Here is a 27,944-nt window from a genome sequence, read left to right on the forward strand (position 1 = left end):
GTAACCAACCTTCAAACCAAGGATTGTTTTTCTTGAATTGCAAAAGAATGCTAAATACAGCAACATATGTGATGACGCTATAATTACTGAATTTATGTGTCGATGGAAAAATTCCGAATAAATTTAAAGAAAGAAGGAATATGAAATTTCTATTGTTCGTGTTCAACTTTCCAATTAACTTGCGTGTCGTCTTAAGATACTACTTTTTTTTTTCTTTGCTAGTTGTAATTAATAAAAATAAAAATATCATCTTCAATTTGGAAAATACAAATAATTAGAGATCCCCTTTATTTTTTTGGGTATTTGCTTAAGTTATAGAATGATAGTTAATCATTAAGTCGGTGAGGAAGACTTAGATGATTATACAGAATATAAGATTACCGTATTATTATAATTGGGTTGAGGAGACTGATATATATACACATACTTTTCTTCGGCTTGTTTAACCGTTTATTCGTTTCCTTTTGATCCTTCTCATTGGGGAGCTTGGCTTGCAGTTGGAAGGAAAGAAAGTCATCTTTTTTCCTTTTTATTTATTTTTAATTATAAATTTATTGAAGAAACAAAAGGAAAGAAATGGACTTGTTACAGTGATTCCTTCCCAGCGAGAGCGGCCATGGCTTCTTCTCTTCTAGCTCAGCTTTCTTCATCGCCGCCATCGCTTCCGCCTCCGATCTCTCTCCACCGCCGCCGATTCCCCTCCGCCGCTTACTCTCTCCTCTCCCGCCAATCCCCGCCGAAGTTCAGTTCTCCATTCCGTTTCCGCGTTCCTCGCCTTCCTTCGCTCCCAAGCAAGCCCGCCGGAAAGAGAAACGGAAATGGCCGCAGAGAGGTCCGAGCCGTGTTCGAGAGGTTCACGGAAAGGGCGATCAAGGCCGTCATCTTCTCGCAGAGAGAGGCCAAGTCTCTTGGCAGCGACATCGTCTTCACTCAGCATCTCCTTCTAGGCCTCGTCGCCGAGGACGCCGCCGGAAAGGAAGATGGCTTTCTCGGCTCCGGCATCACTCTAGACCACGCTCGCCGCGCCGTTCGCGAAATCTGGACCGATCGGATCGCCGGAGATTATGATTCCGGCCGTGACGTTGGCTCCGCCGTGCAAGTCCCGTTCTCGATCAGCACGAAGCGCGTTCTTGAGGCTGCGGTGGAGTACTCGAGGTCCAGAGGGTACAATTTCATAGCGCCGGAGCATATTGCCCTAGGCCTTTTTTCGGTGGACGACGGAAGTGCTGTTAGAGTCCTTCAGAGGTACGTTTGACCTTGATTTCAAAGCTTGACTTAAATTGATCGCCTCTCTGTTAGGTTTTATTCGAAGGGTCTTTGAATCAAACACTGTACTAATTGTTAATACTTTTAATTTTACTTTCTCAATCGGAGTTGGTTTCAATGAAGGAGAGTTTCAGATAACCCTAAAGTCGTAAGCTTGAAACCTGAATCGTGATTTTGGCTCAGATTAGGGGCGAAAGTGAACCAGTTGGCTGCTGTGGCTGTCACCAGACTCCAGGGAGAGCTTGCCAAAGACGGCACCGAAGCTCCTGCAGCTTTTGCCGACAAATCTTTTCCAGCCAAACCTTCTCTTATGAAATCTAATGGAAAAACCAAAGGTGAGAACGTCGGGTTTCTTTCTTTATTACTGAGGCAGACTGTGAGCATCTATAATTTAACCGTGTTTGTATTTGTAGAGAAAAACGCTTTGGCCCAATTCTGCGTGGACCTGACTGCTCGCGCTAATGAAGGGCTTGTCGATCCTGTGATTGGCCGAGAAAAGGAAGTTCAGAGAATTATTCAGGTACTCTGTCGCAGAACCAAAAATAACCCTATTCTTCTTGGTCAAAGCGGGGTAGGAAAGACTGCCATTGTTGAAGGATTGGCAACTCGAATCTCACAGCTAGATGTCCCCGCTTTTCTTCTGGTTAGCTGCTTAATATACTTAAAATTCACTTTCTTTTATGGTTTGATATGCGCTCGGGTTGAAAATGCTACGCATTTTAGAACTTTATTTTGCCATGTTTTCTTGCAGTCAAAACGGGTAATGTCATTGGATGTAGCACTATTAATGGCAGGAGCGAAGGAGAGAGGGGAATTAGAGAAACGTGTTACTACGCTGTTAACCGAAGTGCAAAAAGCAGGTGAACATAGAATTCGTAATCGTATGTTTGTTTTGGAATATAACTTGTAAGTACTTCTATATTGTTTCTTAAGCATGATGTGCTTCGGCTGCATTGCAGGGGATGTAATTCTTTTTATTGACGAAGTACATATACTTGCGGAATACAGTGCTGGGAATGGAAACAAGGGTGGTTCTGGCCTTGATATTGCCAATTTAATGAAACCAGCACTTGGGAGAGGTCTCTTACATGTGAGAGTTTGTTCTCTATAAAGTAAAGTAGTGAATAATTGAATAGGTAGATAAGAACAATGTTTCCTATGATTGGCAGACCAGTGTCTGCTATTTTTTTTTAAGTTCTTTTTTTTTTTTTTTTTTTGTATATCTTCATTATAGGAAATTGAGTGAATTCAAAAGGTTTTCCTTTACAGTCATCTTTTACAGGTTTTCATACAAGAAATTGTATCTGAACTACTTAAATGTTCTGATTGATGTAGTGTATTGCATCCACAACGGCAGATGAATTTAGGCTACATTTTGAAAAGGATAAAGCGTTAGCACGAAGGTTTCAGCCAGTGTGGATTAATGAACCAAGCAAGGTCCTTTATTTCTTCAATTTATCAGTTTGTTGCAGTTTAAATTTTTCTTCCCTGACACATAAGTGAATGCTGTTCCAAAATTATAGGATGATGCGATTCAGATACTATTAGGGCTATGCAAGAAATATGAGGAGCATCACAATTGCATATATACATTGGAGGCTATACATGCTGCCGTGAATCTCTCAGCAAGATATATAGCTGACAGATATCTTCCAGATAAAGCTATTGATCTCATTGACGAGGCCGGAAGTAGAGCTCGCATGGATGCTTTTAAGGAGAAGAAAGAAAAGCAAGTCAGTATTCTTTCAAAGTCGCCTAGTGACTATTGGCAAGAAATAAGAACTATGCAGGCCATGCATGAAGTGGTAACGAGTCTTAACTTCTACTCAAAGTCTGCTGCTTATGGATTAGTTAAGTCTGTCTCTTTTTTTTTTTTTTTTTTTTTTTAATTTTTAATTTTATTTTAAATATAAGCAGGTCCTGACTAGCTTGCTGAGAAACATTTCTGCTTCGGACATGGGTGACGCTAGTGAACCTTCGGACTCTATTTTGCCTTCCCCGTCAAACGATCAGTAAGATTTTTGGCCTTTAAACATGTATGATGTGTGAAATGGTAGTAGTTCGCTAGAGCACGATTTGATGCCTGCGTTACTTCCTTTAATGATTTTTTTCAGACCTTCGGTCGTGGGATTAGAAGAAATAGCAAAAGTATGTTCACTGTGGTCAGGAATCCCGGTTGAGCAACTCACTGCAGATGACAGATTGGTCCTCGTGGGCCTCGACGAGCAGCTTAGAAAACGGGTCATCGGTCAAGATGAGGCTGTGACTGCCATCTGCCGAGCTGTTAAGAGATCACGTGTTGGTCTCAAGGATCCTAGCAGGCCCATGGCAGCTCTTCTCTTTTGTGGTCCCACAGGGGTCGGCAAAACTGAACTCACAAAGGCTTTGGCTTCCTGCTACTTTGGATCGGTAAGGAATCAGGCAAAATTTGTTATTTCTATAATCTCATAGATGGCATATTCATGATTGTCTTACTCTTAGCATCAAATACTAATCGAAACATTTCATTTTCACAGGAGGAAGCTATGGTTCGGCTCGACATGAGTGAATATATGGAGCGGCATTCTGTGAGTAAATTAATAGGATCGCCCCCGGGTTATGTGGGCTATGGAGAGGGAGGGACATTGACAGAAGCTATTCGAAGACGCCCTTACACAGTTGTATTATTTGATGAGATTGAGAAGGCCCATCCAGATGTCTTTAACATCCTTCTCCAGCTTTTTGAGGACGGTCACCTTACAGATTCTCAGGTACACTTAACAATATTAACAGTCACATTGTAATTACAATTATTAGTAGATACGTTTCATTAACCCCCTCTGGAAGTTGGGTTTATATTAGGGAAGAAGAGTGTCTTTTAAAGATGCGTTGGTTGTGATGACTTCCAATGTGGGTTCTAGCTCCATTGCAAAGGGTCGAAAAGCTTCCATTGGGTTCTTGCTTGCAGATGATGAACCAACTTCATATTCTGGAATGAAAGCCATAGTCATGGAAGAGCTCAAGGAGTATTTCCGTCCAGAGTTGCTTAACAGAATTGACGAAGTAGTTGTTTTCCGTCCACTTGAGAAGTCTCAGGTTCGCTTCTTTTTGAATTATCGGTGAAAGACGCCTCTAGTATATATTATGTGTGTTTCAAGATGGTACTGACTCAAAATCCTTTGGCCCTCGTCGTTCCAGATGCTCAAGATTGTGAATATCATGTTGCAAGAGGTTAAAGGAAGGCTTGTCTCTTTAGGCATTGGTTTGGAAGTGTCGGAGTCGACAAAGGATCTCGTATGTGAGCAAGGGTACAGCCAGGTTTACGGTGCTCGGGCTCTCAGGCGAGCCATCACGTCGATAATTGAAGATCTCTTGAGTGAAGCACTACTAACCGGAGATTACAAGCCTGGTGACACTGCCATAATCGATTTGGACGAGACTGGAAACCCATTTGTCACAAATCAGTCGAACCCAAGAATTCGCTTCTCCAATACATCATCAATCTTGTAGTTCAGTTCCATGAAACAACAGGCATATATGTACGTTGTTTCCTTTACCTTTACTCTTGTCATGTGTTATATAATTTTATTTGTATTTTTATTTTTATAATTGTAATTGTAAATATGTACAGCCTGAAATTATTCTTTGAAGCACTGTACATGTAATTTATATCCTAAATTAGTAGGAATAAAATCGGTATCTTACATTTCTATATTGAAACAGCTGAAGTGCTTTTAGCAATCTAAATAATTATTCAGGCCAACATAAACATGTACAATTGAATTAGAATGTTGGTATCTATTATAGTATTTTGTCGGTGGAAAATGACAATACGGAACGACCATGGTTGGATTGTAGAGATGGTCTTCTATGAGATGTTACGTATTTAGCCGTTGGGCTTTTTAAATAGGAAAAGGGAAATTGCTCAAAGTACCACCATATCAATAACTTTTTCCAAAAATCCACCAAAGTATAATTTTGGCCAAAAATACAAGTTGCCCACTTGTGAAAAACCAAATATACCCTCCACCTTAAATTTTCTTTCAATCTCACACCTACCCTCTCATAACTCATTTAATATCATCATTTAATCCATTCTGAATTAAACTTGTTTATTTATCTCTCTCTCTCTCTCTCTCTCTCTCTCTCTCTATTTCTCTTTCTCTCTCGTCAGAAGAAAAAAGCTCAAAGCTTGCCAAAGTTGAGCTGCCCAAACCCTAGATTTGAGCTCACCCAATCCTTGCCAAAGTTGAGCTGACCCAAACCCTTGGATTTGAGCTCCGACACGCTCAAGGAAGCACGACCAAAGCTCGTAGATCCGGTCACGACGAAGACCGTAGCTCCGACCAAGCACGTAGCTCCGATCCTCGCCGAAGGTTAGTTTTGTTTTTTGTTTTATCAAACTTTTCTTTCGTTTTTGTGTATGTTTATTCTGGGTATGTTTAAATTTGGGGCAAAAATAAGGTTTTCGTGATTCTGGGTAATTTTTGAAGTTGTCTAGCGAAGTTCGTAAGTTTCGCAGATGTCAACAATTGACGTCAACAGTTGACATCAATTGTTGACATCTTAATCAACTGTTGACGTCAACTGTTGACATCTGATGTCAACAATTACTAACTTTGGATTTCTTCTTGATTTGACTTCAACTATTAACGTAAACGGTTGACATCAACTGTTGACGTCAACTGTTGATATCAACTGTTGACATCTGATTCAACAATTACTAACTTTGGATTTCTTCTTGATTTGTACGCATTGGTGACGAAAAGTTCACGATCGACTTATATCGGCACGGGGCAGTGAAGTTAGCGACCCATGTTGGATCGGACATGGAGATTTATGACAATCAGGAAACAATGTAAACAATAGATAGCAATGTGTTTCATGTACTACTCTTATCTTAATCTTTTGGTATGCTTTTGATAGCAATGTTGTTCACGTACTACTCATATTTTAATCTTTTGGTATGCTTTTGATAGCATGTTTAATGAATATCAACAATATATCAATTATCAATATGTAGTTGTTTTTTAATGGTTTTGACGTCAATTGTTGACATCAATGTCAACAGTTGACGTCAATTGTTGACATCTGTGATTTATGAGCTCTCTGTTTATTGACATTGATGTCAATAATTGACGTCAACTATTGACATTGATATCAACAGTTGACGTCAATTGTTGACATTGATGCTGTTGACATTGATGTCAACAATTGACGTCAATTGTTGACGTTGATGTCAACAATTGACGTCAACTGTTGACATCAATGTCAACAATTGACGTCAACTGTTGATATCAATGTCAACAATTGACGTCAATTGTTGACATCAACATCAACAATTGAGGTCAACAAGTAGTCTGCACAAAAGAGATTCTCTTTAACAAAAGTAGTTTGAACAAAACGCATAATGAATTAAACAAATAGACTCTTAAACAAAAGTAATATGAACAAAGCATAATAAATTAAAAAAAAAAGTAGTCTGAACAAAGTATAAAAAAGTAGTCATCCAATCCTAATGTAGCACGAATTGACGATTCATGAGTTGAAACCGAATCACACCTCTCCTCGAGTATTGACGGCATAAGGGGATTCGATGGCATAAGGGTATTGAACAAAGCTAGCGAAGTTCACTTCGGACGACATCATAATTCCGAAAGATCTTTTCTCATGATACCGACTAGGTTCAACCAAAGTACCACCTTGCTTGAATAATAAATAAATTTCTGCTATCACTGTACAAATCAAGAAGAAATCCAAAGTTAGTAATTGTTGACATCAGACGTCAACAGTTGATGTCAACTGTTGACATTATACATCAACAATATATGTCAACAGATGACATCAACTGTTGACATAAGATGTCAACAATTGATGTCAACTGTTGACGTCAATTGTTGACGTCAACTGTTGACATCTGCGAAACTTACGAACTTCGCTAAACAACTTCAAAAATTACCCAGAATCACGGAAACCTTATTTTTGCCCCAAATTTAAACATACCCGGAATAAACATACACAAAAACGAAAGAAAAGTTTGATAAAACAAAAAACAAAACTAATCTTCGGCGAGGATCGGAGCTACGGGCTTGGTCGGAGCTACGGTCTTCGTCGTGACCGGATCTACGAGCTTTGGTCGTGCTTCCTTGAGTGTGTCGGAGCTCAAATCCATGGGTTTGGGTCAGCTCAACTCTGACAAGGATTGGGTGAGCTCAAATCTAGGGTTTGAGCAGCTCAACTTTGGCAAGCTTTGAGCTTTTTTCTTCTGACGAGAGAGAAAGAGAAAGAGAGAGAGAGAGAGAGAGAGAGAGAGAGAGAGAGAGAGAGAGAGAGAGATATATATATAAATAAGGATAAATTACACTCATGCCCCCTGAACTCGGAGGTCGTTAACAACTCACCCCCTCAACTCCAAAAAACCACAAAATGTTACATGAACTTTGTTTTTCTGCGAGTTTCACCCCTTCCGTCAACTTTTATCAGTTACCATCCATCAAAGAGGCACGTTTTAAGCACGTGAGACTTCAAATGAGGAAAATTATCATTATGCCCTTTCTCTCATCTTTGTTTTCATAGATTTTTTTCTTTTTAAATTTAATTTTTTGTTTTTTATTTCTTATCTCTCTCTCTCTCCTTCTTATTCAATCTTACCTGCAGAAGAAAATAAAAAGAATCAAACACATAAACGAATATGGGATCAAGAGTATAATTATGATAATAATATATAATTATAGAGAAAGAGTAGAGAGGGATATAAAATAATAGGTGCTCTTTCATAATCGGCGAGTTGACCTTTCAAAGAAAACCGAGTCTTCAAACCCACGCGATATCATCAACCCCTCAGATTTCTCCAAACCCACACACAACAAACCTTCGAACACACTCCAGAATCAACAATGTCGTTCGACGACGAGGAAGAGACGTTCGAGCACACGCTTCTCGTGGTCCGCGAGGTCCAGGTCTACAAAATCCCTCCGCGGAGCACCTCCGGCGGCTACAAGTGCGGCGAGTGGCTCCAATCCGACAAGATCTGGTCCGGCCGCCTCCGCGTCGTCTCCGGCGGAACGCGGCGCTGCGAGATCCGCCTCGAGGACCCAAACTCCGGCGACCTATTCGCCGCCTGCTTCGTCACCGCCGGCGCGCGCGAGGCCTCCGTAGAGACCGTCCTCGCACATTCAGAGCATATGATTCTTTTTATTTTCTTCTGCAGGTAAGATTGAATAAGAAGGAGAGAGAGAGAGAGATAAGAAATAAAAAACAAAAAATTAAATTTAAAAAGAAAAAAATTTATGAAAACAAAGATGAGAGAAAGGGCATAATGATAATTTTCCTCATTTGAAGTCTCACGTGCTTAAAACGTGCCTCTTTGATGGATGGTAACTGATAAAAGTTGACGGAAGGGGTGAAACTCGCAGAAAAACAAAGTTCATGTAACATTTTGTGGTTTTTTGGAGTTGAGGGGGTGAGTTGTTAACGACCTCCGAGTTCAGGGGGCATGAGTGTAATTTATCCTATAAATAAACAAGTTTAATTCAGAATGGATTAAATGATATTAAATGAGTTATGAGAGGGTATGTGTGAGATTGAAAGAAAATTTAAGGTGGAGGGTATATTTGGTTTTTCACAAGTGGGCAACTTGTATTTTTGACCAAAATTATACTTTGGTGGATTTTTGGAAAAAGTTATTGATATGGTGGTACTTTGAGCAATTTCTCATAGGAAAATTAGTATGAAATGACCAATTCAAACTAATTCTTTAGTAAAATAGTCATAGTTATATTTGTTTGGTAAAATAGTCATCTCTCTAACACTTTTAACGAGAGAAAGAGGATTGAATCGGTTTCACTCTCGCCGCCGGCGGAATCGGCTTCGTCCTCCTCGACCACCACTCCCTCTGCGATCTCGCCGCCCTCGCCGTCTCCGTCATCGCCGCCTCCGGCGATGACGCTGCTCGGAGAATCGTCTTCGAAGAAGGCGTCCTAAGACCGTTGAGTCTTCTCCCGCAGCGATCCGGTTCCGCCGCCGCCGTCGGAGCGATCGGGAACGTCGTGAGCGTCGAGGACGCAAGAATCACGTCGCCGAAGGAGTTGTTCCGGTTGTGCTTCAGATCCTCGTCTCCGGTGCCGAATCTGATGCACATGAAAAGACGGCTGGATCCGTTGGATTTCCAGATTGTCATTAAATTTGATCAGGTCTTTATTAATTTTAATCTTGCCTTCATTAAATTTAATCATGCTTTCATTAATTTTAATCCTGTCTTTATTGATCATTTTGCATGTACTTGTAAACTTGAGTTATTTTGTAAAAACTTAAGTCTTATTCAGCTATATAACCGTTGGACCTTTTAAATATGGAATAATTTGGTTTAAAACGTTCGGTTAGGTTTTTCAATCGTGTTCTTTTTTATTCCGAATTTATGATTTAATTATGTAAATCAATTATTTCGCAATTGTTTCTTTAGACCTAAACTATAATTGGGACTTTTTAGTTATTATTTATTTGTAAAGTAGCCAACCAAATAACGTAATCTCTCTCTCAAAAAGAGAAGAAGTTAGGTGTTTGTGCAGATTAGTGTTCTTGAGCAAAAATCCTGAATTTAAACCACTCTCATGAGATCCGAATCTCGGTCTGTAACAAGGTTGTCTTCTAGGAGACTCAATAGTCAAAAGTCGACCCCCTAATTAACGTTGGAGGTAGTAGTAGCCAAGACCAACTCTGGCGTCCCCTCGTCGAGGACGAGAGTGAGAACAAAGCCTCGAGATCTTGGTGGTCAAATAACGCCTTGACTAGGGCTACAACGCTAGGGGAAACAAGACAAAAATAAGAAACCAAAAATATATTATATACAACTTACGTTGACAAACCGGAGCTTGAATAGATCAAAACAAGAACTATGAAAAAACCACAAAAAAATAAAATAAATAACAAATATTTCTTTACATCTGACTTCGGGTACGATGTTGATGAAGACCCTTATCACATATCAAACTAGAAAGAGAGAAAAATAAAAAAAAAATCAATCAATCAAGGTTCAGATACCCCGACAGGCCAAGAAGAGCCTGTAGTGAGAGTGGAAGCCATGCTGTAGTTGTTACTGTCGCTGCTGTCTAAGTCGAGCACGGCGGGCATCTCCGACGGCCACACGAACGGAGGCTTAAACGGCGGGACGTACGGCGCGTCCACCGAGCCGGAGATGATCTGAACGATGGCCTGAGTCTTGGGCCTCTGGGCCGCGATGGGGTGCGAGCACGCGAGGCCGAGGAGGAGCAGCCTCGTGGCCTGGTCGGGGTCGAAGTCTGGCCCGAGCCTCTCGTCGACGGCCTTGACCAGGCAGCCCTCGCGGTGGAGCCACCAGACCCAGTCGAGCAGGAACTGGAAATTCTCCCTCTTGGCGGAGGGTCTGTGGCCGCAGACGGCCTCGAGGACGACGGCGCCGAAGCCGTAGACGTCGGACTCGCGGGTGGCTCGGCCGGTGTGGAAGCACTCGGGGGCGATGTAGCCCATGGTCCCGGGGACCCCGGCGGCCTCGAGGTCCGCGTAGGAGGTGCGCTCGTTCTCGATGGCCCGGGCCAGCCCGAAGTCCCCGAGCCGCGCGTTGAACGCCGCGTCCAGCATTATGTTGCTCGCCTTGAGGTCGCGGTGGATCACCTTCTGGTCGTACTCGTTGTGGAGGTACTGCAGCCCCGAAGCGACGTCCGCGATGATCTTGTGCCGGTGCTGCCAGCTCAGCACCGCCTTCTCGGGCCCGCAGAAGAGGTGCGCGTCCAGGCTCCCGTTCGGCATGTACTCGTACACCAGCAGCAGCGTCTCCTTCTCGTGGCACCACCCTGTTACACGAGGACACGCGTGTCAGTAAATTGTTGTTCCGACATTTTTTTACGGACGACGAGGATTTTACCGAGGAGTCGGACGAGGTGTTTGTGTCGGAGACGGTTGATGATGGTGAGCTCAGAGAGGAAGTCGTCTTTGCCTTGGATGCTGTCTCTGGAGAATCTCTTGACGGCTATCTCCAAGTCTTCCTTGGCCAGCAAGCCTCTGTACACGACGCCGAACCCGCCTTGGCCGAGCTTGTTGTTCTTCTCGTCGAACTTGTTGGTGGCCTTTTTGAGCTCCGCGAACTTGAACTCCCTCGGCATCCCCGGCAGGCTCTTCAAGGCCCCCAGGATCGCGGGGTCCGCCGTAGCCCTCCTGCGCCTCCACACGTAGTAACCGACCCCCGCAGCGATCGCCGCCGCTCCCACCGCCGCCGCTACTCCGACCGCGATCTTGATCCCGACCCTCCCCGAGCCGCCGACGGTGCCTCCGGCGCTTTCCCCGGGAAGCAAGTCCACGGTGAGGTTCCATCTCAGAACGCAGTTCAGCTGGACCGAGCTGCCGGTGGAGGCCGCGAAGCCGAAGTAGGACTTTCGAGCCAAAACCCGGCTGAGATCGAGATCCTCCGCGGTCATGACGGGCTCGTCGGGGCGGGGCAGGATGACGAAGCCCTCCTCCACGCCCCCCGGCTGCTCCGCCATGTAGACGCTCAGCTTTCTGGCGGGGCCGTCGTATTGAATCCACACCATGTGGAAGCGGGTCTCGTTGGGGGCGATCTCGATCCCGACGGTCCTCAGCGAGACGGTCTTGAGGGACTTGACGGAGTTGACGTCGAGGCCGAGGTGGTTTGCGTCGGGGTCGAAGTCCTGCTTGAAAGTGTCGAGCTCGACGGCGACGAGTCTGTTGGTGGCGTTGCCGTCGGTGGCGGCGTTGGTGAGGCCGAGCCACTCGCCGGAGCTGTTGGCCGGGACGTCGAGGCTCGGGGCGATCACGAAGGCCATGCCCTCGCCGGGCGTGGCCGACCCCTCGACCCGGAACACGTTTATCAGGAAAGACGTGTTGAAGGACGCGAGCTGGTCGTTCTCCTCGCCCCAGAGAGCGAATGATCGGTTGAAGAAGACTCTGCCGGAGCGGTTTTGGAGGGTGAAGTTTCCGGCGGAGTCGGGGGTGATTTGGAGAGCCTTGTTGCTGATTGTGGCGTTTGTCAGCACTGCAAACGTTGAGTAGTATCCTCCGTCGAAAGGTCCGAATTGGTGCTCCGACTTTTTGAGGCTTGTTTGGGCTTCAATGGAGTTACAGCAACAAATCAGGAACACAAGAATTATAACGCTGCTTGAATCAGTGTTCATCTTCACCATTGTGTTCCTCTCTCTCTCTCTCTCTCACACACACACGTCTCAAATGTTGAAGGTCAAGAGAGAAATGAATATATAATTGAAGTTTAAGAGAGTATATCAACTCTTGACATTTGAATTTTGGATGATTATTTATTGGTCTTCGGGCTTATCTGAACAATGTCTTGAAAAAAATGTTTGAATCATGGCCAAATTGTAAAATACAAAATTGACTTATTTATTTATATTTTAAATAGCGCCTCTGTCTTCCTTCCAAAGAGGAGCCGCCATACGGTAAATAAATTTACACGCACAAGTTTATATCGACTCTACTTATATTTTTTCTTTCTAAAACACGTTTGTATTAAATTTATACAGATAAAATGTAGATTATTGTTTGTCTACAGCACTTGATGATCATGATAATACTATTTGATGCACTTTACTTTATTCCTTTCATTCATTTGTCATGACAGCATATACGACTATATTATGAATACATTTATATATATATGCAATATATATATATATATATATATATATATATATATATATATATGTATTAAACCGAGTCGTATTATACAGCAGATATTCCTCTCTTTTTCCCTGCGTTTGATCCCAAAATGGAAAAGTTACTATCTCATGCAGATTTCCACTTAAAGCATACATGTTTGATGTTTCATATCAGAAAGTAAATGGTATTGCATTGGTTGTTCCAAGTTTTAATAAAAGAATGGAATTAATTAGCCATTCTCCATCGCAAAACGGCAAACAACACAGGGAATATTTACGATACTTTATGACTTGTCTTGTCTGGATAACACTACGTATTAAATTGTCTTTAGGTTAGATTATTCTAATCTGAAATTCGTATTATATGTGGACAAAAATTTACGAATAAAATACGGCACGGATATTTGTAAGCACATGTATACACTCTTACTTTTGTTCTGTTCCAATACATATAATATTACAATAATTAAGGATTTTGAGATCTACGACTTTTCATTAAAGCTTGCAGATTTAAGAATAAATTCAACCAACAAGCGAACACTTCTCTTGATATTATAAGAGTAATATATACGTTTGCATAAAGATGGTATAAATATATAATTAAGAATAATGCAAATTTCATATGGAATTTGAAGTCTTCACGGAGAACTAGTCATTCTTACTACATTTATTTATATTTTATGTATACGCTGCGTGATGACAGTTTTCTTTTCTATCAATATCTTTTTCGGCTGATTAGTTTATATTAATTTCCGTTTACACCTTCAAAACTGAATTATAAAGATAAATTTAAAAACTCAGGTGCCATTATTCAAAAAGATCATAGACTAAAGGTGCAAATAATTGTTGGTTGGGTTTCCTTTTAGGTTGTGAATAGAATCATTTTTTAGGCTTTTGAGTCTAAAAAGAGACAGCAGAGATACACTATCACATGTTTCCTGAGCTAATAATAGTATCATAAGAAAAGGCCACTACATAGCATGTGTACTCCATTCATGTTCCATATAATTATACGCATAACCTTATTCTTTTTCTTGAATTGAATTTTTATACCTCTTTTATGGTTTCTTTAAATTTTATGAACCAATTTTTGTAGTTGATCTCATCTTTACCCTTGCTAATCAGCCCTAATCTCTGTCACAAGACTCAGTCTCGAGCCATAAACTCAAGTGCTTTGTTCTTCATGAGCGCTCACGTTCAGATCTTCCCGAGGCAAAAGCTATTCCAGCTCGATGGATTCAACTCTAGACGAAAAAGATTACCCGGATCGGGTTCTGACCAAATCCTCGACCACAAGGAACGTGCTCATCGTTTACTTTGCTTGAGATCTTCGACGTGGAACATAAGCTGTAAAAATACCAAACTTTAGTATTGCGATACGGTTAAAAAGAGCGACAACTGAAGATCAAACATGCAATCACCTTGGTCCCGACGTAAAATGTGACCAGCATTCCAACCAAAACGGGTATCCCTAAAAAGCATAAGCACATAGTTAAGTTGTTACTGTTAACATATAAATTGCCAAGAGAAATTTCATGATTTAGACTTTCTAACTAGTCTTAATTCATAAATAGTCTTGATATGTGAACTCAAAATTAGACTTTTGATCCTCTTTTAGACACACACACAAAAAAAAAAAAAAAAAACCTCGAACATCAATTGGTAAGATTTTGGATTAGATTCGAACTTGTATTCCAATCTATTTAATAATAAAAAATTCAAACGATTCCGGACAGGAAATAGAATTTTGTTGTCTAAGGACGACATAGTACGACGCCATGCGACACGACCCATCTTTTTTAACAGTTTATTTAATCTATTTATTTGATTTATAAGCGTATAATGGTCCAAAATGTCTATATTTGATAAAGTTCAATTAGTGAGACTATTAGTGGGTTGAGGTTTAAAACAGTACCTTCTTTTTCAAGAAACCGGGTCGTCAACCAGTTAATTCCCGATGCGCCAATAACAAAGCCAACAAGGTTTGCGACCTGCACAGCAACGTTATAGAAGAATTTTCATCTGTATATATTGCAAATATACTCAACCAGTCAAAGTTCACACAAAGCCTTATAAAGTGAAACAGACCATGAGACATGTGATCGTGATGGCACCAGCAACTGCACGAAATTCACGGAGTAGGAATTCTCTGAATGGACTTGTAGCCTGGAAGATTATAAACAAAGGAGTAACAATGTTAGAAATAAAATCTTGTGAGCATATGTACCAATTCGTCTACATAATGATCATGCATGGTCTCCTAAAATCAGAAAAAGAATAAAATTGGTCATTTGAGATTCTTAAAGATAAAGGTTACCTGAAAGGCATTTGCTGCGGATTTAAATAGAATTTCGGGAATGAAGAACAGACATGTCAACCATGCCCACGAAAGTAGCTTCCTAATGTTTTCCAAGGAAAAGAATTTCAGTGATGTGCAAGTTTATGAACTTAGTGATACAAGAAAAATGCAGCTGGAAAAAAAAAACGCGAAAATGGAAGATTTAAGTACCACTCCAAGTCATGCCAAATGGCAACAAACGTGAATATAACCCACACGTTGAGTAGCTTCCTTTGCGATCCCCCGAGAGGGATATACATATACCTACGATTTTTAGTCATTATTGAAAAGTAATGAAACTGCATCATATTCATAGAGATATGGGACAAGAATTGAAGGTCACACCTGACAAGCCATTTGTTGAAGGAAGCATGCCAGTTTTTCCAAAAGCTTTCCAAGTTGTAGCAATTATTAATGCAACGTGGCATGTTCTCCGGAGCCTCGATTCCACATATCTGCAACATTTTCAGAGTTCACTGATCAAAGCTAACCATCTTTAGATCAGTGTGAAAGAATTGCATTTCAAGCTTACTTACCAGTGACCAGAAGCGAAAATAGCGCCATATGAGAAAGAACTTCAGCCACATAAAGATTAGTACCTATAAAATAACGAGAAATTACCATTGAAACCAAAAGCAGTATAATACGGAAACTGATTCTGCATCCTTTAAGAACCATAACCTCTTACCCCATATCCAACAATGAAGACATCGACAGGAGATAAATGTCTCCAAACACCACTATACAAGAAAGGGAATTTTTATTAGTTAAGGAACATAGAAATATGACATTCCAAAAATTTCGGTTCATCTTTGGACTTCTAAGAGTTCACCTTATTGCAAAGGCGTTGTAATATAAAAAATGAGTCACCAATTCCATCAGGAGAAGACTGCACACCCAGCGGACGCCGTATAAAGCCACATCCTTGATGGAGTAATTATTCTGAGGTACTTCTAGCTACGAGAAAATAAAACATAATGCATCTTTAGAATCAAGAATATTCTGAAATACCAAGTAGTTTTGAATTCTGATTGCATATCGTATGTTTCTTCAGGATGTATCGGTTTTCACAGTTTCATTAACAGAGCACTTATTTGTATATATGGAATTTAAAATGGGCTTCCTTTAAGGGCACATGCAAAACTATAGTTTTCAAAAGAAAATATATATTTCGAAAAGATCTCTGATGTTAATTTCATAAACACGAAGTTCCTTACTAGAAATCTGCATTGAACTCATGAGTCATGACTCACATAACTGCCATGGTCCAAATTCAAAATTCAGAATCGGAGATAAAGGTGAAAGTAAATGACCTGAGAGGCATAAGCATTGAAGCTTATTATTGGACCAGCAAGATAAACAGGTGCAAATGCTAAATAGGATAGGTAAATTGTGAATGAAAACTTGTCATCCTCGATGTTCCTCTCCTGAATCCAACACATTTATGAGAAATGGAAAAGTAACCATTACTACAATGGCGAACGTTGAAGCCAAGAATCATTATATAATGGCTTGAGAAGAATCATTAAAGTTTTACTGACCTGTAACAGTTGATAACATGTTTTTCCCGATGCACACAAATGGCAGCGTTGAATATGTTTCTACAATCACCAAATATCTGTTAAGAACATATAAAAACACACACACACACACACACACATATATATATATATATATACATACATATATATAATATATATATATCAAGTCTCATTCCATGTGAAATCAATAGGAAATCTAAGAATTTCTCACGATCATGAAACTCAAGTTCTTTTATCATGTTGACGTTGAAGCCAAGAAAATGCGATTGGTATCGCAGTCAGCATAAGAAAAGGAATCTGGATGGTACTAAAAGATTGATGATCCATAGACAAACAAAAGAAAGGGTAGGCTTGAAAATTCAGAAACTATCCACTAGAAAACAAAACCCCTAACAAATACCTTACAATTGGATCGTGAATCTTGGCGTGCCCAATGATAATCATAACCAAAGCTTATCATGCGCAAAACAACTGCCGAGGCACAAGGAGATAAAATCACATGTTTGTATGTGAAGACGCAACAAATGTTAACCATGAAAGTAATATAGCTAAGCATTGAAACAGAGGAAATAAAGTACCAAAGTTAAAGCATATGTGCCATCGGAAGGTTCCTCGGTAGTTATCCAAGAACGCCCACTTTTGGCTATGCACATAATAAGCACAAGTACTAAGTAGCAACAAAAGAGAAAGTTTATTAACACGCTCGAGCAGTCAGTAGATCACTCACCCAAATGTGGAGAATGAATATCCGTCATAGACACGGTTGCAAAGGAGGAAAAAAAGGTTAAAACTCCAAAATACGAATGAGAAGTACTTTGTTCGCGCAGATATCTGCAATGTGACAACGATTTGGAAAAACATCATTTGGCTAACAAAGAGAACAAGTGGATCGATGAGACGCTCAGAATTAGAAAACCAACACATGTCGAAAACCCAAAAAGTTCACTCTTAAGAATATATGAAAAAGTTGCCCTCCTAGATATTCAAACTCGAAAAAGAACATACCTTTACCAACCAAAAGTTCATTGACGCAATTGCAATGATGAATACGATGCTTTGACATGAGAGCATAGAGCAAAGACAACACAGTTGGAAGAAATGTTAGGCGAACAATTGGACTTCAAAGATTATATCAGAGATTATCTTATGTAAAAAAGGAAAAGAAAAGCATACCAAGCACCGTGAAGATACGAGAGGTAGGCCAAAGAGATTAAGAGCCAAACAACGGACATCCCTCTTGCTTTTAAATGAAGCAACGCTCTCAATAAATTAGCCACAACAGCGAAAATTGTGAAAACAATGGTGAGAATGGACAAATTTCCTCGAAAGTTCCTCCATTGGGCATCCGAGAGATCCTACATCACAGATTAAGGGTTTTGACCTTGTTCTAATACTTAAAGTCACACACATACACGATAAATAGACTAATTCGGAATTCTTTATCACCATGTGTGCAATAACCAAAGTAAGGCAAATAATATACATTCAGGCTCATAAATAATGCAAAAATGAATGTGTGTGTAAGAGATATACATTGAGGCGTTGAGAAATGAGGGAGCTAGAACGAAGACCGTAAAGCTTGGTGTAGTGATCTGAACATTTGTTGAGCAGAGAGAATTCAGTAGAGATTTATAAGGAAGAAGAAGAGGAGGACGAGAAGAAGAAAAAGAATTACCGCGAGAGAGTTGAAGCGATCGGCGGATAATGAATGCATAGAAGGCAAATGCGTAAAGGAGCAGAAAAGCCAACTCTTTTCTTCGACTATGACTCATCGTTTCCTAAAATCCTCAGAGTCTCACGAGCGTTGAGAGGCCAGATCTCAAACCCAAGGCTAGGGCTTTCGTTTCAAGTTTTGAGCTCTTTTGAAACTATATGTGACTGATTATCGCGTTATGCAGTCCAGGAAGGGCTCATTCTAACTTAAGAGGCGTGTATGTGTAATCGAACCAAACCTTGACTCTTCACTTCTTCCTCCATAGCTCTGGTATCATTATCTGCCATTTCTAATACATGCAAGAGTCTAAAATATCATTCCTGTGTATACAGATATTGGGAGCTAGTTATATAAAATAACCAAGTAAAATGTTGACAGAGAAATAAATATGTTGTACAGAGTGAGAGAAATTTCAAACAAAGTAAAACAGATTCCAGTAATGAAAAAAGAAAAAAAGAAAGAAAAAAAAAAGTTGAATGGCATGAACGGTTTAATAAATTGTACACAATCATGGTAGTAGGCCTTAATGTGCATGCTAAAATTTCGTTATATAGCCTAATAATAATGCCTACACGTTGTGTCAACTGTAAAGATCATCAAACACTTTGTGAAAATCATCAGCTAAAACACTTCCAATAAAAGTTGACAAAATAAAAATTGTTATTACAAATCAGCAGACTTAAAACAAGAATAGCCAGAACTATTTTTCACTGAATGGAAAGTGTTCAAATCTCAGACGTTTTCAATGAGATTAGTTCTTGAATATACAAATCAATCCAAGGAAAAAGCCGTGAAATCCGCAGACATTCAGTCCACACACGAACTCAAGAATTTTCGGCCCTGTTTGGTAGGAAGGATTAAGAGGAAATAGATGAATTCTTTTACAAGGGAAAAGAATGGAAAAGAAAAGAAAGGATTAAATAATTTCTTAATTATGTTTGATAGAAAGGAAAAAATGATAGATGGATGGATTGTTTTGAGGGTATATTTATATAAAAAAAATATTTTTCTTCTCTACTTTTCTTTCCTTCTCAAATTGAAAAGATTACAAATGGAGGGTCCGGTGGATCACTAATCCCTCCAAATCCTTCCTATTTTCTTTCCCTCCTTCCTACCAAACAAGAGCGCATGTCACATCAACTAAAAAAATCAATCCTCTCCTTCCCTTTCTCCACTACCAAACAAGGCATCAGTTCAAACGGAGAAATTAATCAGGAAGAGAGAAGATGAACCTGTTGATAATTTTCGATCTAAGTGAGAGAGAGAGAGAACACGAACTTTCCCCTGTTGATAATTTCCGATGGAATAGAGACTTAATAGTAATTCCGCTCTAACGTTTTGCTACTTTCCAACACATCACGAATGAATAGAACTTAGTCAATCCATCTAAAAACACGACCAATAATAAAGAAAAGAAAAAAGAGAAATCAGAAATGGGTTAGGCATGTGAAGCTTAGACAGTTGAAGATAGGCTTTGACGCTTAAGCACAAGAGACGAGCTAGTAAAATTAATTAATTAGGTAAAGCAAGATCAACATCATCGAATGTGGGTTGCAACCCCAACCCACAAACTTCATACCCAGAGAAAGAAAGAAAGAAAAAAAAAGCTTGTTAATGTGTTGAGCTGAGATAAGTAAGCAAGGAAGGAAGGAAAATAATAAAGTACGAGTGTTGTTGTGTTGTTCGACCACAAGTCTTGAGAGGTCTTGTTGTTCTAATCAGCAGCGCAATTTGTGATTATCTATCTAGGAGAGAGAGAGGAGGGGATATTGGCGGGGGTTCGGAAGTGAGAGACCTTAGAGGAGTTTGAAGGGAAAGGGGTATTTTCATCATTTCACGTCGTCGTCGTCGTCGTGGTGCTCAGATTCGCCGCTGTGGGCCGTGGTGCTGGCCAAAGACAGGGCCGTGAGCCCATCCACCTCCTCCATCGCCGCTCACAACGCCCTTCTCTTCGCCAAGCCTCTCGGATCCGCCCTCGAAATGAGCATCAACGTTTTGTGCTCCAATGGCATTCTCTCTCTCTCAAATCCACCGGAAATTTTCCAACACAGAGAAAGGAAGAACGAAAAATCCCATACCTTGCTGTGCTCGAACCCCCGGCAGGATTCCTCGTCGTAGATTTCCTATTCTTCAGCTGTAGCTCCGTCGGATTCTCTTCTCCTTCTTCCTTATTCTTAAGCGTATCTCTTCGTTTGCCTAAATCTCTGCGTTTTGCTCTTTCTCTTCTTTTCTTTTTCCTGTTGGAAACCCGTTAGGTGGAGCACTTTTTTTTTTAGCAACGAAGGTACAAGGAGAACCAAGACTTGGGGAATGTTTTTTTTTTTTTTTTTTTTTTTTTTTAAATGAAGGGTTATTTCATTTAACGGTATTTCGGTCCTTTCAATTTTTTATTTATTTAGTAGAGAATCATAAAAAGGGTTATCTTTGGCTAATAAAAGTACAAACATATTTTTTGTATATAATTTGTTTTAGACGTAATTTTAAAGATAAGGAAATTTTGCTCATATTTCCAAAGGTGCCTAGTTTGTTATCCGTATTTGCCTCACAAAATACTTGTTTCCTCTTGCTAATTTGTTTTATTTTATTTTATAATGGACTTATAAGTAAGTAAGTGTACTCCTTAAATACACAGATTAAAAAATTATTTATCAATTATGTACTGATGAAAAATTTTCATTTCAAGGAAAACTCTCACAACGCAAGCGCACACGTCGTCAAGTAATAATGTGTGTTTAAGCTTCGGTATCAGATCCCACGAAAAAATCTCTTCCTATATATATATATATGTAAACTAGCTAGAACTTTTTTTAGTTATGAAAATATAAAAGTGTGGGTTATTGATGTTATAGAGTGAAAATGAAATTAGAATGCAAAAGAGAATAAAAGCGATTAACAATAATTAAACAGCGATAAAAACGAGAGCGAAGGGGCACGACATCGTTGGATCATCGATTCGATCAGCAAAATTGAGGATTCTAAGGAAGAATAAATTGAAAAAGCTTGGTCTTAACTTCACTTAATTATCCACTAATCTCTCTCGTGTAGAAATGGACCTAACTATTTGGCGAACGTATACCTTTCGGATTGGGTCCTATTAAAACAAACGAAAAATTAGGTAAATAACCAACTAAAACATTTGAAAATGTTATATAGCCAATGTTTCATAAGTTTTAGGTAAATAACCATAAAAATGACATGACCTAATAAATGGAAATGACTATTTACCTAATATTTACGTCTGTAAATATATGAAACTGACTATTTACCTAAGATTTACGAAACGTTGGCTATTTAGCAATGTCAAACTGTAAATGTGACTATTTACCTAATGGACGCTAAAACAAATAACCGCACTAAACTTGGGATCTCAAACAACCTCACTCACCCCATATTCTGTCGATAAAGGCTAGTAGACAAATGAAGGAAAGGGTAAAACTCATTCGTTTATTAAATCTTAGTCTCTACGCCTAAGAATTTCACTAATTAACTAGCTAAACTAACTTATGATTAACAACCCATGACCCTTGAATTCCACATTCTAACGAAGGTTTGAAATTTTGAGGATTCCGAACGGAGACCAGGCCGAAATCCTTTTTTTAGAGTCCCAGAACTGGAAGTCACAAAACCATAGTTCCCCTTGGACTCCGAGGGAACCCGAGCGGGAACTAGACCGGAACCCGATTCGACAATTTCAGTACAGTTCAGTTTTTTTTTAAACCATGGTATAAGAGCTGGTTTCCTCGCCCAAAATCTGAAAACTGACGGAAAGACGAATAAAAGAGCTGGTTTCCTCGCCCAAAACCAAGGGCCAAGCTTTGATTCACTAGTGTGAATACAATAAAAGAAAATAATTTATTTTGGAAACTACCAAGAATATATCATTTGCATTACTATAAATAGGGGGTTCATGAGAAGAGAAGGATACACTTTTGTGCTTTAGAATTTTCGACCAAGAGCTCTCTCTCTCTCTCTCTCTCTCTCTCTCTCTCTCTCTCTACCCCTAGCAATTGCTCTATTTTGTTCTTAGAATATAAGAGTGAGATCTTGAAACAATATTTGTTTCTTGATCTTGTGAGATTAAAGAGTGTGATCTCACGACGTATTTCTTTATTCGTCCAGAGATTACGTTTCGGAAGACTACGATATCATCAAAAGGAGTACAAGGATCTGAAATCTTAAAGAAGAAGATCAAGGTGTTCGAAGACGAGGATCTGAAAGCTTGAAGAAGGAGATCAATGCGTTCGAAGACGAGGATCTGAAAACTTGAAGAAGGAGATCAAGGCGTTTGAAGACGGATTGTGAAAGCTAGAAGTTTTTGTTCGTGAGTCTAATCTGTAAGTTCTCTATAAGCCTTATTCTTTGTTCTTATTGGTTGCTTGACATGATTGAATGCTTTCATTATTTAATTAATAAAGTAAATCTAGATCTTGTTAGATAACGATACATTTAATTAGCTCTTGTTAGTGTAATTAATTTATTCCGCAACTTATCTGGTTATCAAGGTGAGCACATAATTACAATAAGTGGTATCAGAGCGATTGTTCGTGTCTGATGCCACTCATTCGTCACCAACAAGTGGTATTGGAGCGATTTTTCGTGTTTGATGCCACTCATTCGTCACCAACAAGTGGTATTGGAGCGATTGTTCGTATCCGATACAACTCTTGTTTCTTCAACAAGTTGTGTCAGAGCGATTGTTCGTGTCTGATACCTACTTACTTGTCACGACCCGCAGGACACCCGTCGCCCTCGAATCGCGACCTTTACCTATACTCATCTACTATCAACTCATACATTATTTATAAACCACATTTTATGGAAAGAGTATCACTGACGTCATGAGTAGTTTGTAGAAAAATACAGTAAAATTTTTTCTTTTTAAAAAAAAAAATGCTTTACAAACTACTTATGACCGCTACTCGTAAACACGGCCTAGGCCTTCAGCGCGTGCTTACATTTTACAAAACTTTAAGAAAATACTTACTTAATATCAAATGAACTAGAAACAGAGTTCGAGCTGATTTTAAAGAAAATAAAACATTACATGTCTTTCCTACATGTATCCGTCCTTGCCGCAGGTCGTCATGAGATCTACGTTGACTAGCACTTCCGCTTTGCCTGAGCTTCCTCTATTTACAGGTGGGGGTATTGTGGAGTGAGTCACACCGACTCAGTAAGCAGAATATCTAACCTAGTGCTACATGATATACACGAATGCAAATGACAACAGCAGGTAACAGACTTAGAAGAATAACGATCATCCAGCATCAAAGAAATTATATAACTGGCTAACAAGAGCAATTTCATATCGAAGTTCATTCATTCATTCAGGAATCCGGCATTCTCCGGTTTCCTCAAAATCTCATCCATCTCACGCATCCCGGTGCCTTACATCAGTGGACAGGGCCCAATCGACACTTTAGTCCGCAGCCGCTCATGAGAGATGAGTAAGCTATTCCGAAAACTCGAGCCTAGCTCTCGGAAAGCCGAAGTTTTAATGTCTGGGATCCACTAGCACATGTAGGAGGGCTTTAATGTGCGCTTGGTAGAGTGGAGCAAACCTTCACCAATCCCTGGTTGCTCCAGGGTTAATACTTCCCTCAGGACAGGTAAGCCACCCATCGACTCACCTGAAGCCACCCATCGACTTTCCATTAAAGGGCCTTTGGGAATGTCACCCGCTACATTGCCGACAAAGGTTCATTACGTTTTACAGGAGCTGTCTACAGCCTACCTGTCTATCCTATTACAAGAGGAGATCTTATCGGGATAAAACCCGTCATTAACATTATTAGTTTCACTGTATGGCTCTTTATGTATTTTAGAAAGAATTGTCAACAGCCGTGAAGCTGGACCTCTTCCTAGAACAGTTCCCCTCGGTATTGAATCAGGAGGATACCGTCTTTCCTCCTCATGTTGTCCTCCTCATCAAGAGCTTAACATAGCTTTAAAGGCTTCAAGGTTCTTAACCCGCTAATCGTTTAACCCTATCATTTTATTATCTTATTAGTTAACGGCCGAAGCCTTATTCGGTCGTCTTGTTTAACTGAGGGTTTCTCTTGGTTTTAGGATTAAACGAATAAACATAAACAATTACTCTACTAGGCACCATTCCCCTTTTGGCGCCTCAAACCTAAATCCCACTTACCCGGAAAAGTTCGTCGGAGAACTTGATGAATTCCGGAGCCTCTTTGCTTTACACGCTTCTCGAGACTTTAGCACGTTCTGAAGCGTCGAGAGAACTAGAATCCGAAGATGGAACTTCGTTAGTTACGGGATTTGGAAATGTCGAAGAGAATAAGGATTGTTGTCGGGATTTCTTGCGAGTCGGTTCGGGGTTCGAGAGTTTGATTTATTATTTTCCCGGTCTTTCGGAAATTATATTTATTTAAGACCCGTACACGTTTCGTACCAAATAAATAGTACGAAATCAAATCCAATAATTATTTTTAACGAGTCAAATAAATAATAAATCCAAAATCATAAAAACCGAGAATTCTAAAATAATAAACTAAAATTAAATTCCCGAACACCTTTTAATTAAATAATTCACAATTATTTAACATGATATTAAAATCATGAGATCTACGATCTAACTCAAAGTCCAACGCTACGCAGCGATTAACACGACTTACGAGTGAGATTGAGATCCACTCTTTCTTGAATTCTTTAACCTCTCTTGCTCGTCCCGATTCGATCTTTCAAAAAGCTGTGAAATTCAAAACGAGCATCGAGTCAATTTCACAATCCAAATTCAGACTCGAATCATGAAATCCAATTTCTCGGTCCCTCATTGAGTCCCGAGAGACTCCCGAGACTTTGATAAAAAGACGAACCACAAATCTCAATCAACCCGACCATACCAAACCGACAATTAACCAGCCTCGGCTGAACACACAAAATCGAACGCTCGGCCAAACACAAACAAGTCGAAAGAATTTCCCGACAGCCTGACCCACTAACACTTAAGCCATCATAACTCGAGCTACATAACTTGAAATCGATTGATTCTAGCGGTAAATGAAAGTAGACTCACGTAGCTTTCTAACGAGATATTACAAGCATATATACGACAAGAATAGCTATCTCAAAAACAGCCCGTAATTCACTGTTACAGTTTTGGAAATCCCGTTTTACTGCTGCGAAATACAATCTTTGAAAATTCATATCTCATTCAATACTCCATGGATTTACATGTTCTTGGTCATTTTAGAAAGCTCATACAGTCTACTATCCATGAAAAATATCCACAAAAATGATCTCAGACCATATCGGACTGTCTACGTCCGTTTACCGAGGCTGTTCAAACAGTTTATTAAATCAAACGAAAATTCGAGAAATCATCACAACTCATCATTAATCCAAGCTACAACCACCAAGAATTCGAGTTCAATCACATAAAAAACACATCAAAACAGCTCGGAGAAGGAAAGCCCCAATTCAAAAATAAGAACCCTAATTTTCGGATTCAAAATTTGGGAGAAATCAATTCCTCACCTTGAATTGAAGATGGTAATACGAACTTAAATCCTTCTCCTTCGACCTTGTACCACTCCGGGAAGCTTCAAGGACAGCAAAACCGAGAGAGAGAAAAAGAAAGAGATTCAAACCCTTGATCTTCATGTATGGGTTTTGAAGATGAAGAGCAAAGAAGTAGACAAGAAAGGGAAGGTGACAAACGTACACTTACCTCGAAACCAAGATCCGTTCTTCGTTTCTTCTTCCCCGAGCTCTCTCTCTCTCTTTCACTTCCGATCTCCCTCTACCTCTCTCTTCTGCGTTTTTTTTTCCTTGTTGCTCTTATCATTTGCTAGAACCAAGGAAAAAAATGCCGATTTCGTTGCCGTTTCGAGCCTCCTGATTTACGGAAATTCGTCGTGCCGATGGAATTTCCAACGGAAAAATTGTGGAAATGGGCAAGTAAAATGCCGTTTTCAAATGCCGATTTCCATGGAAATTCGACGTGCCGACGGAAAACCGAACGGAAATAATGTTGCATAATATGTTATTTATATATATATATATATATTCAATTTTTAACTATATTTTATAATATTTAATATTTAATTTATTTTGCACAAATATAATGTCAAATACATTTATTAAATTCAATCTCAACGTAATTATATTTAATTATTTATATCAAATACATATATAAATATAATTGTATAAATATGTATATACATATTTATATCTCTCTATAATTTGTAATTATATTTATATCAAATATATATAGTTGTATCAAATTTTAAAATTTATACTAACTATACATTATAATTTTTAATATTTAATATTTTTACACAACTATAATATCAAAAACTCTCATTAATATTAATTTCAACGTATTTATATTTTATACCAATATATATAATTATATAAATGTTCATATACATATGTATAATTATATAAATGTTTATATACATATGTATATATATCTCTAATATATAGATACATATTATATATTAAATATGCATAATATAAGCAAAGTTGTTGTCTGGTGTGGTGGTAAACGTCTGGACGTATGCATCAAAGCTCCTGAGTTCGAATCCCAGATGACACTCAAATTTTGCTTATTTACTAAACGACATTTCGGCGAAAAAACGACAAAAACGAAAAACGACGAATTTCGGCGAAAAACGACGACGAAACGAAATTTTGCTCTTCGTCGGCCGTTGACCCACCGAAATGGAATTTCCAGCCGAAATTCCTGGAAATTCGGCGGCATTTAGTTCCTTGGCTAGAACCGACTTTGCTAAAGGATAGAGATCAGGAAAGTTTCGGATTTTGTAAATAAATCCCTCCTTTATTTGCAACTAACTCCTTTATTCTTATCTCTCTCTAAAATTCCTCCACAAATCATCTTTTCTTTACTCTTATTGTTGCAAATAAAGTCGTTTTCTTTAATTCCTTTCCCGGGAGATGGAAAATATGACGAGGGAATTAATCCACCAATTTCCTTTCGAACTCCTTTCACGTTGGAATTAGTTAAGGTCGTCAAAATATATTTTCACTTTCACAATCCTTAAATGCGTGAAAATATTCTAAAACTTTATCGACCTTAATATTCTTAATTTTCCATTCTCGATTGTTTTCTCGTTCCTTCGAGAAATTCCTTAATATTATTTTATTCGTTCTCAAGCACTTAAATTTATTCTAGCGTTCAAGTGCTTTAAAAAAAAATCCTTTTCCTGGTATTCGGATTAGAATTTCATAATTTCTTTATTGATTTTCCAATATTCTTATGAATTTCTTCCGAAATTTCGAAATTTCACTTAAAACGTGAAACGAGAGAGTATAGAGAGAATATCTCTGATAATCTGAAACGAGAAAGATTGTGAATTTTTAAAATTCATTCAACAGAGAAAATAAAATTTCCTTTATTTATTAGTGAGAGGAAATTTTACAGGGGCTAACGTGTACAAAAGTCGGGTCTCACATTACTTTTC

At 39.3% G+C, this 27,944-nt stretch overlaps 4 protein-coding genes across 15 annotated transcripts; 2 read left to right on the forward strand and 2 right to left on the reverse strand.

The window, feature by feature from the left end:
* The first annotated feature begins 287 nt into the window (after positions 1-287).
* Positions 288-4,957, forward strand: ERD1 (Clp ATPase). 2 transcript variants are annotated; one of them, XM_089611204.1, is made up of 12 exons: positions 414-1,245; positions 1,450-1,601; positions 1,680-1,909; positions 2,018-2,126; positions 2,226-2,356; positions 2,602-2,703; positions 2,790-3,071; positions 3,184-3,278; positions 3,381-3,675; positions 3,783-4,016; positions 4,108-4,341; positions 4,444-4,957. In XM_089611204.1, exons 1-12 carry the CDS (start codon positions 617-619, stop codon positions 4,753-4,755), a joined length of 2,805 nt encoding a protein of 934 aa, XP_089467330.1. In that variant the 5' UTR covers positions 414-616; the 3' UTR covers positions 4,756-4,957. The 2 variants fall into 2 exon arrangements, with proteins under 2 accessions (XP_089467331.1, XP_089467330.1); XM_089611205.1 differs by lacking the exon at positions 4,444-4,957 and having other exon boundaries at positions 288-1,245; positions 4,093-4,230.
* A 3,184-nt stretch (positions 4,958-8,141) lies between these two features.
* Positions 8,142-8,459, forward strand: LOC149401058 (uncharacterized protein At1g03900-like). Its single transcript, XM_089610590.1, has one exon. The coding sequence runs from the start codon at positions 8,142-8,144 to the stop codon at positions 8,457-8,459; it is 318 nt and encodes a 105-aa protein (XP_089466716.1).
* Positions 8,460-10,066: 1,607 nt separating this feature from the next.
* LOC149401059 (putative L-type lectin-domain containing receptor kinase S.5) lies at positions 10,067-12,581 on the reverse strand. The gene is made up of 2 exons (XM_089613788.1): positions 11,144-12,581; positions 10,067-11,072 (listed from the first exon to the last, which is right to left on the reverse strand). Exons 1-2 carry the CDS (start codon positions 12,414-12,416, stop codon positions 10,270-10,272), a joined length of 2,076 nt encoding a protein of 691 aa, XP_089469914.1. The 5' UTR covers positions 12,417-12,581; the 3' UTR covers positions 10,067-10,269.
* A 1,242-nt stretch (positions 12,582-13,823) lies between these two features.
* Positions 13,824-26,310, reverse strand: LOC149401060 (MBOAT (membrane bound O-acyl transferase) family protein). 11 transcript variants are annotated; one of them, XM_089611726.1, is made up of 24 exons: positions 26,189-26,310; positions 25,996-26,060; positions 25,134-25,207; positions 24,647-24,740; positions 20,577-20,735; positions 18,460-18,778; positions 18,318-18,376; positions 17,958-18,139; positions 17,790-17,838; positions 17,512-17,615; positions 17,363-17,427; positions 17,185-17,255; positions 16,785-16,844; positions 16,557-16,670; positions 16,076-16,200; positions 15,932-15,983; positions 15,780-15,842; positions 15,589-15,698; positions 15,415-15,507; positions 15,223-15,304; positions 14,994-15,071; positions 14,821-14,896; positions 14,327-14,376; positions 13,824-14,252 (listed from the first exon to the last, which is right to left on the reverse strand). In XM_089611726.1, the coding sequence occupies exons 6-24, from the start codon at positions 18,554-18,556 to the stop codon at positions 14,211-14,213; spliced, it is 1,572 nt and encodes a 523-aa protein (XP_089467852.1). In that variant the 5' UTR covers positions 18,557-18,778; positions 20,577-20,735; positions 24,647-24,740; positions 25,134-25,207; positions 25,996-26,060; positions 26,189-26,310; the 3' UTR covers positions 13,824-14,210. The 11 variants fall into 11 exon arrangements, with proteins under 11 accessions (XP_089467852.1, XP_089467847.1, XP_089467851.1 ...); XM_089611721.1 differs by having other exon boundaries at positions 18,460-18,787; XM_089611725.1 differs by having other exon boundaries at positions 18,460-18,818.
* Between the last annotated feature and the right edge of the window lie 1,634 nt (positions 26,311-27,944).

The sequence above is a fragment of the Urtica dioica genome, chromosome 4 (assembly GCF_054948205.1).
Source record: "Urtica dioica subsp. dioica isolate 48M chromosome 4, U.dioica_male_clone48M_v1_H2, whole genome shotgun sequence".
Taxonomy (NCBI): domain Eukaryota; kingdom Viridiplantae; phylum Streptophyta; class Magnoliopsida; order Rosales; family Urticaceae; genus Urtica; species Urtica dioica.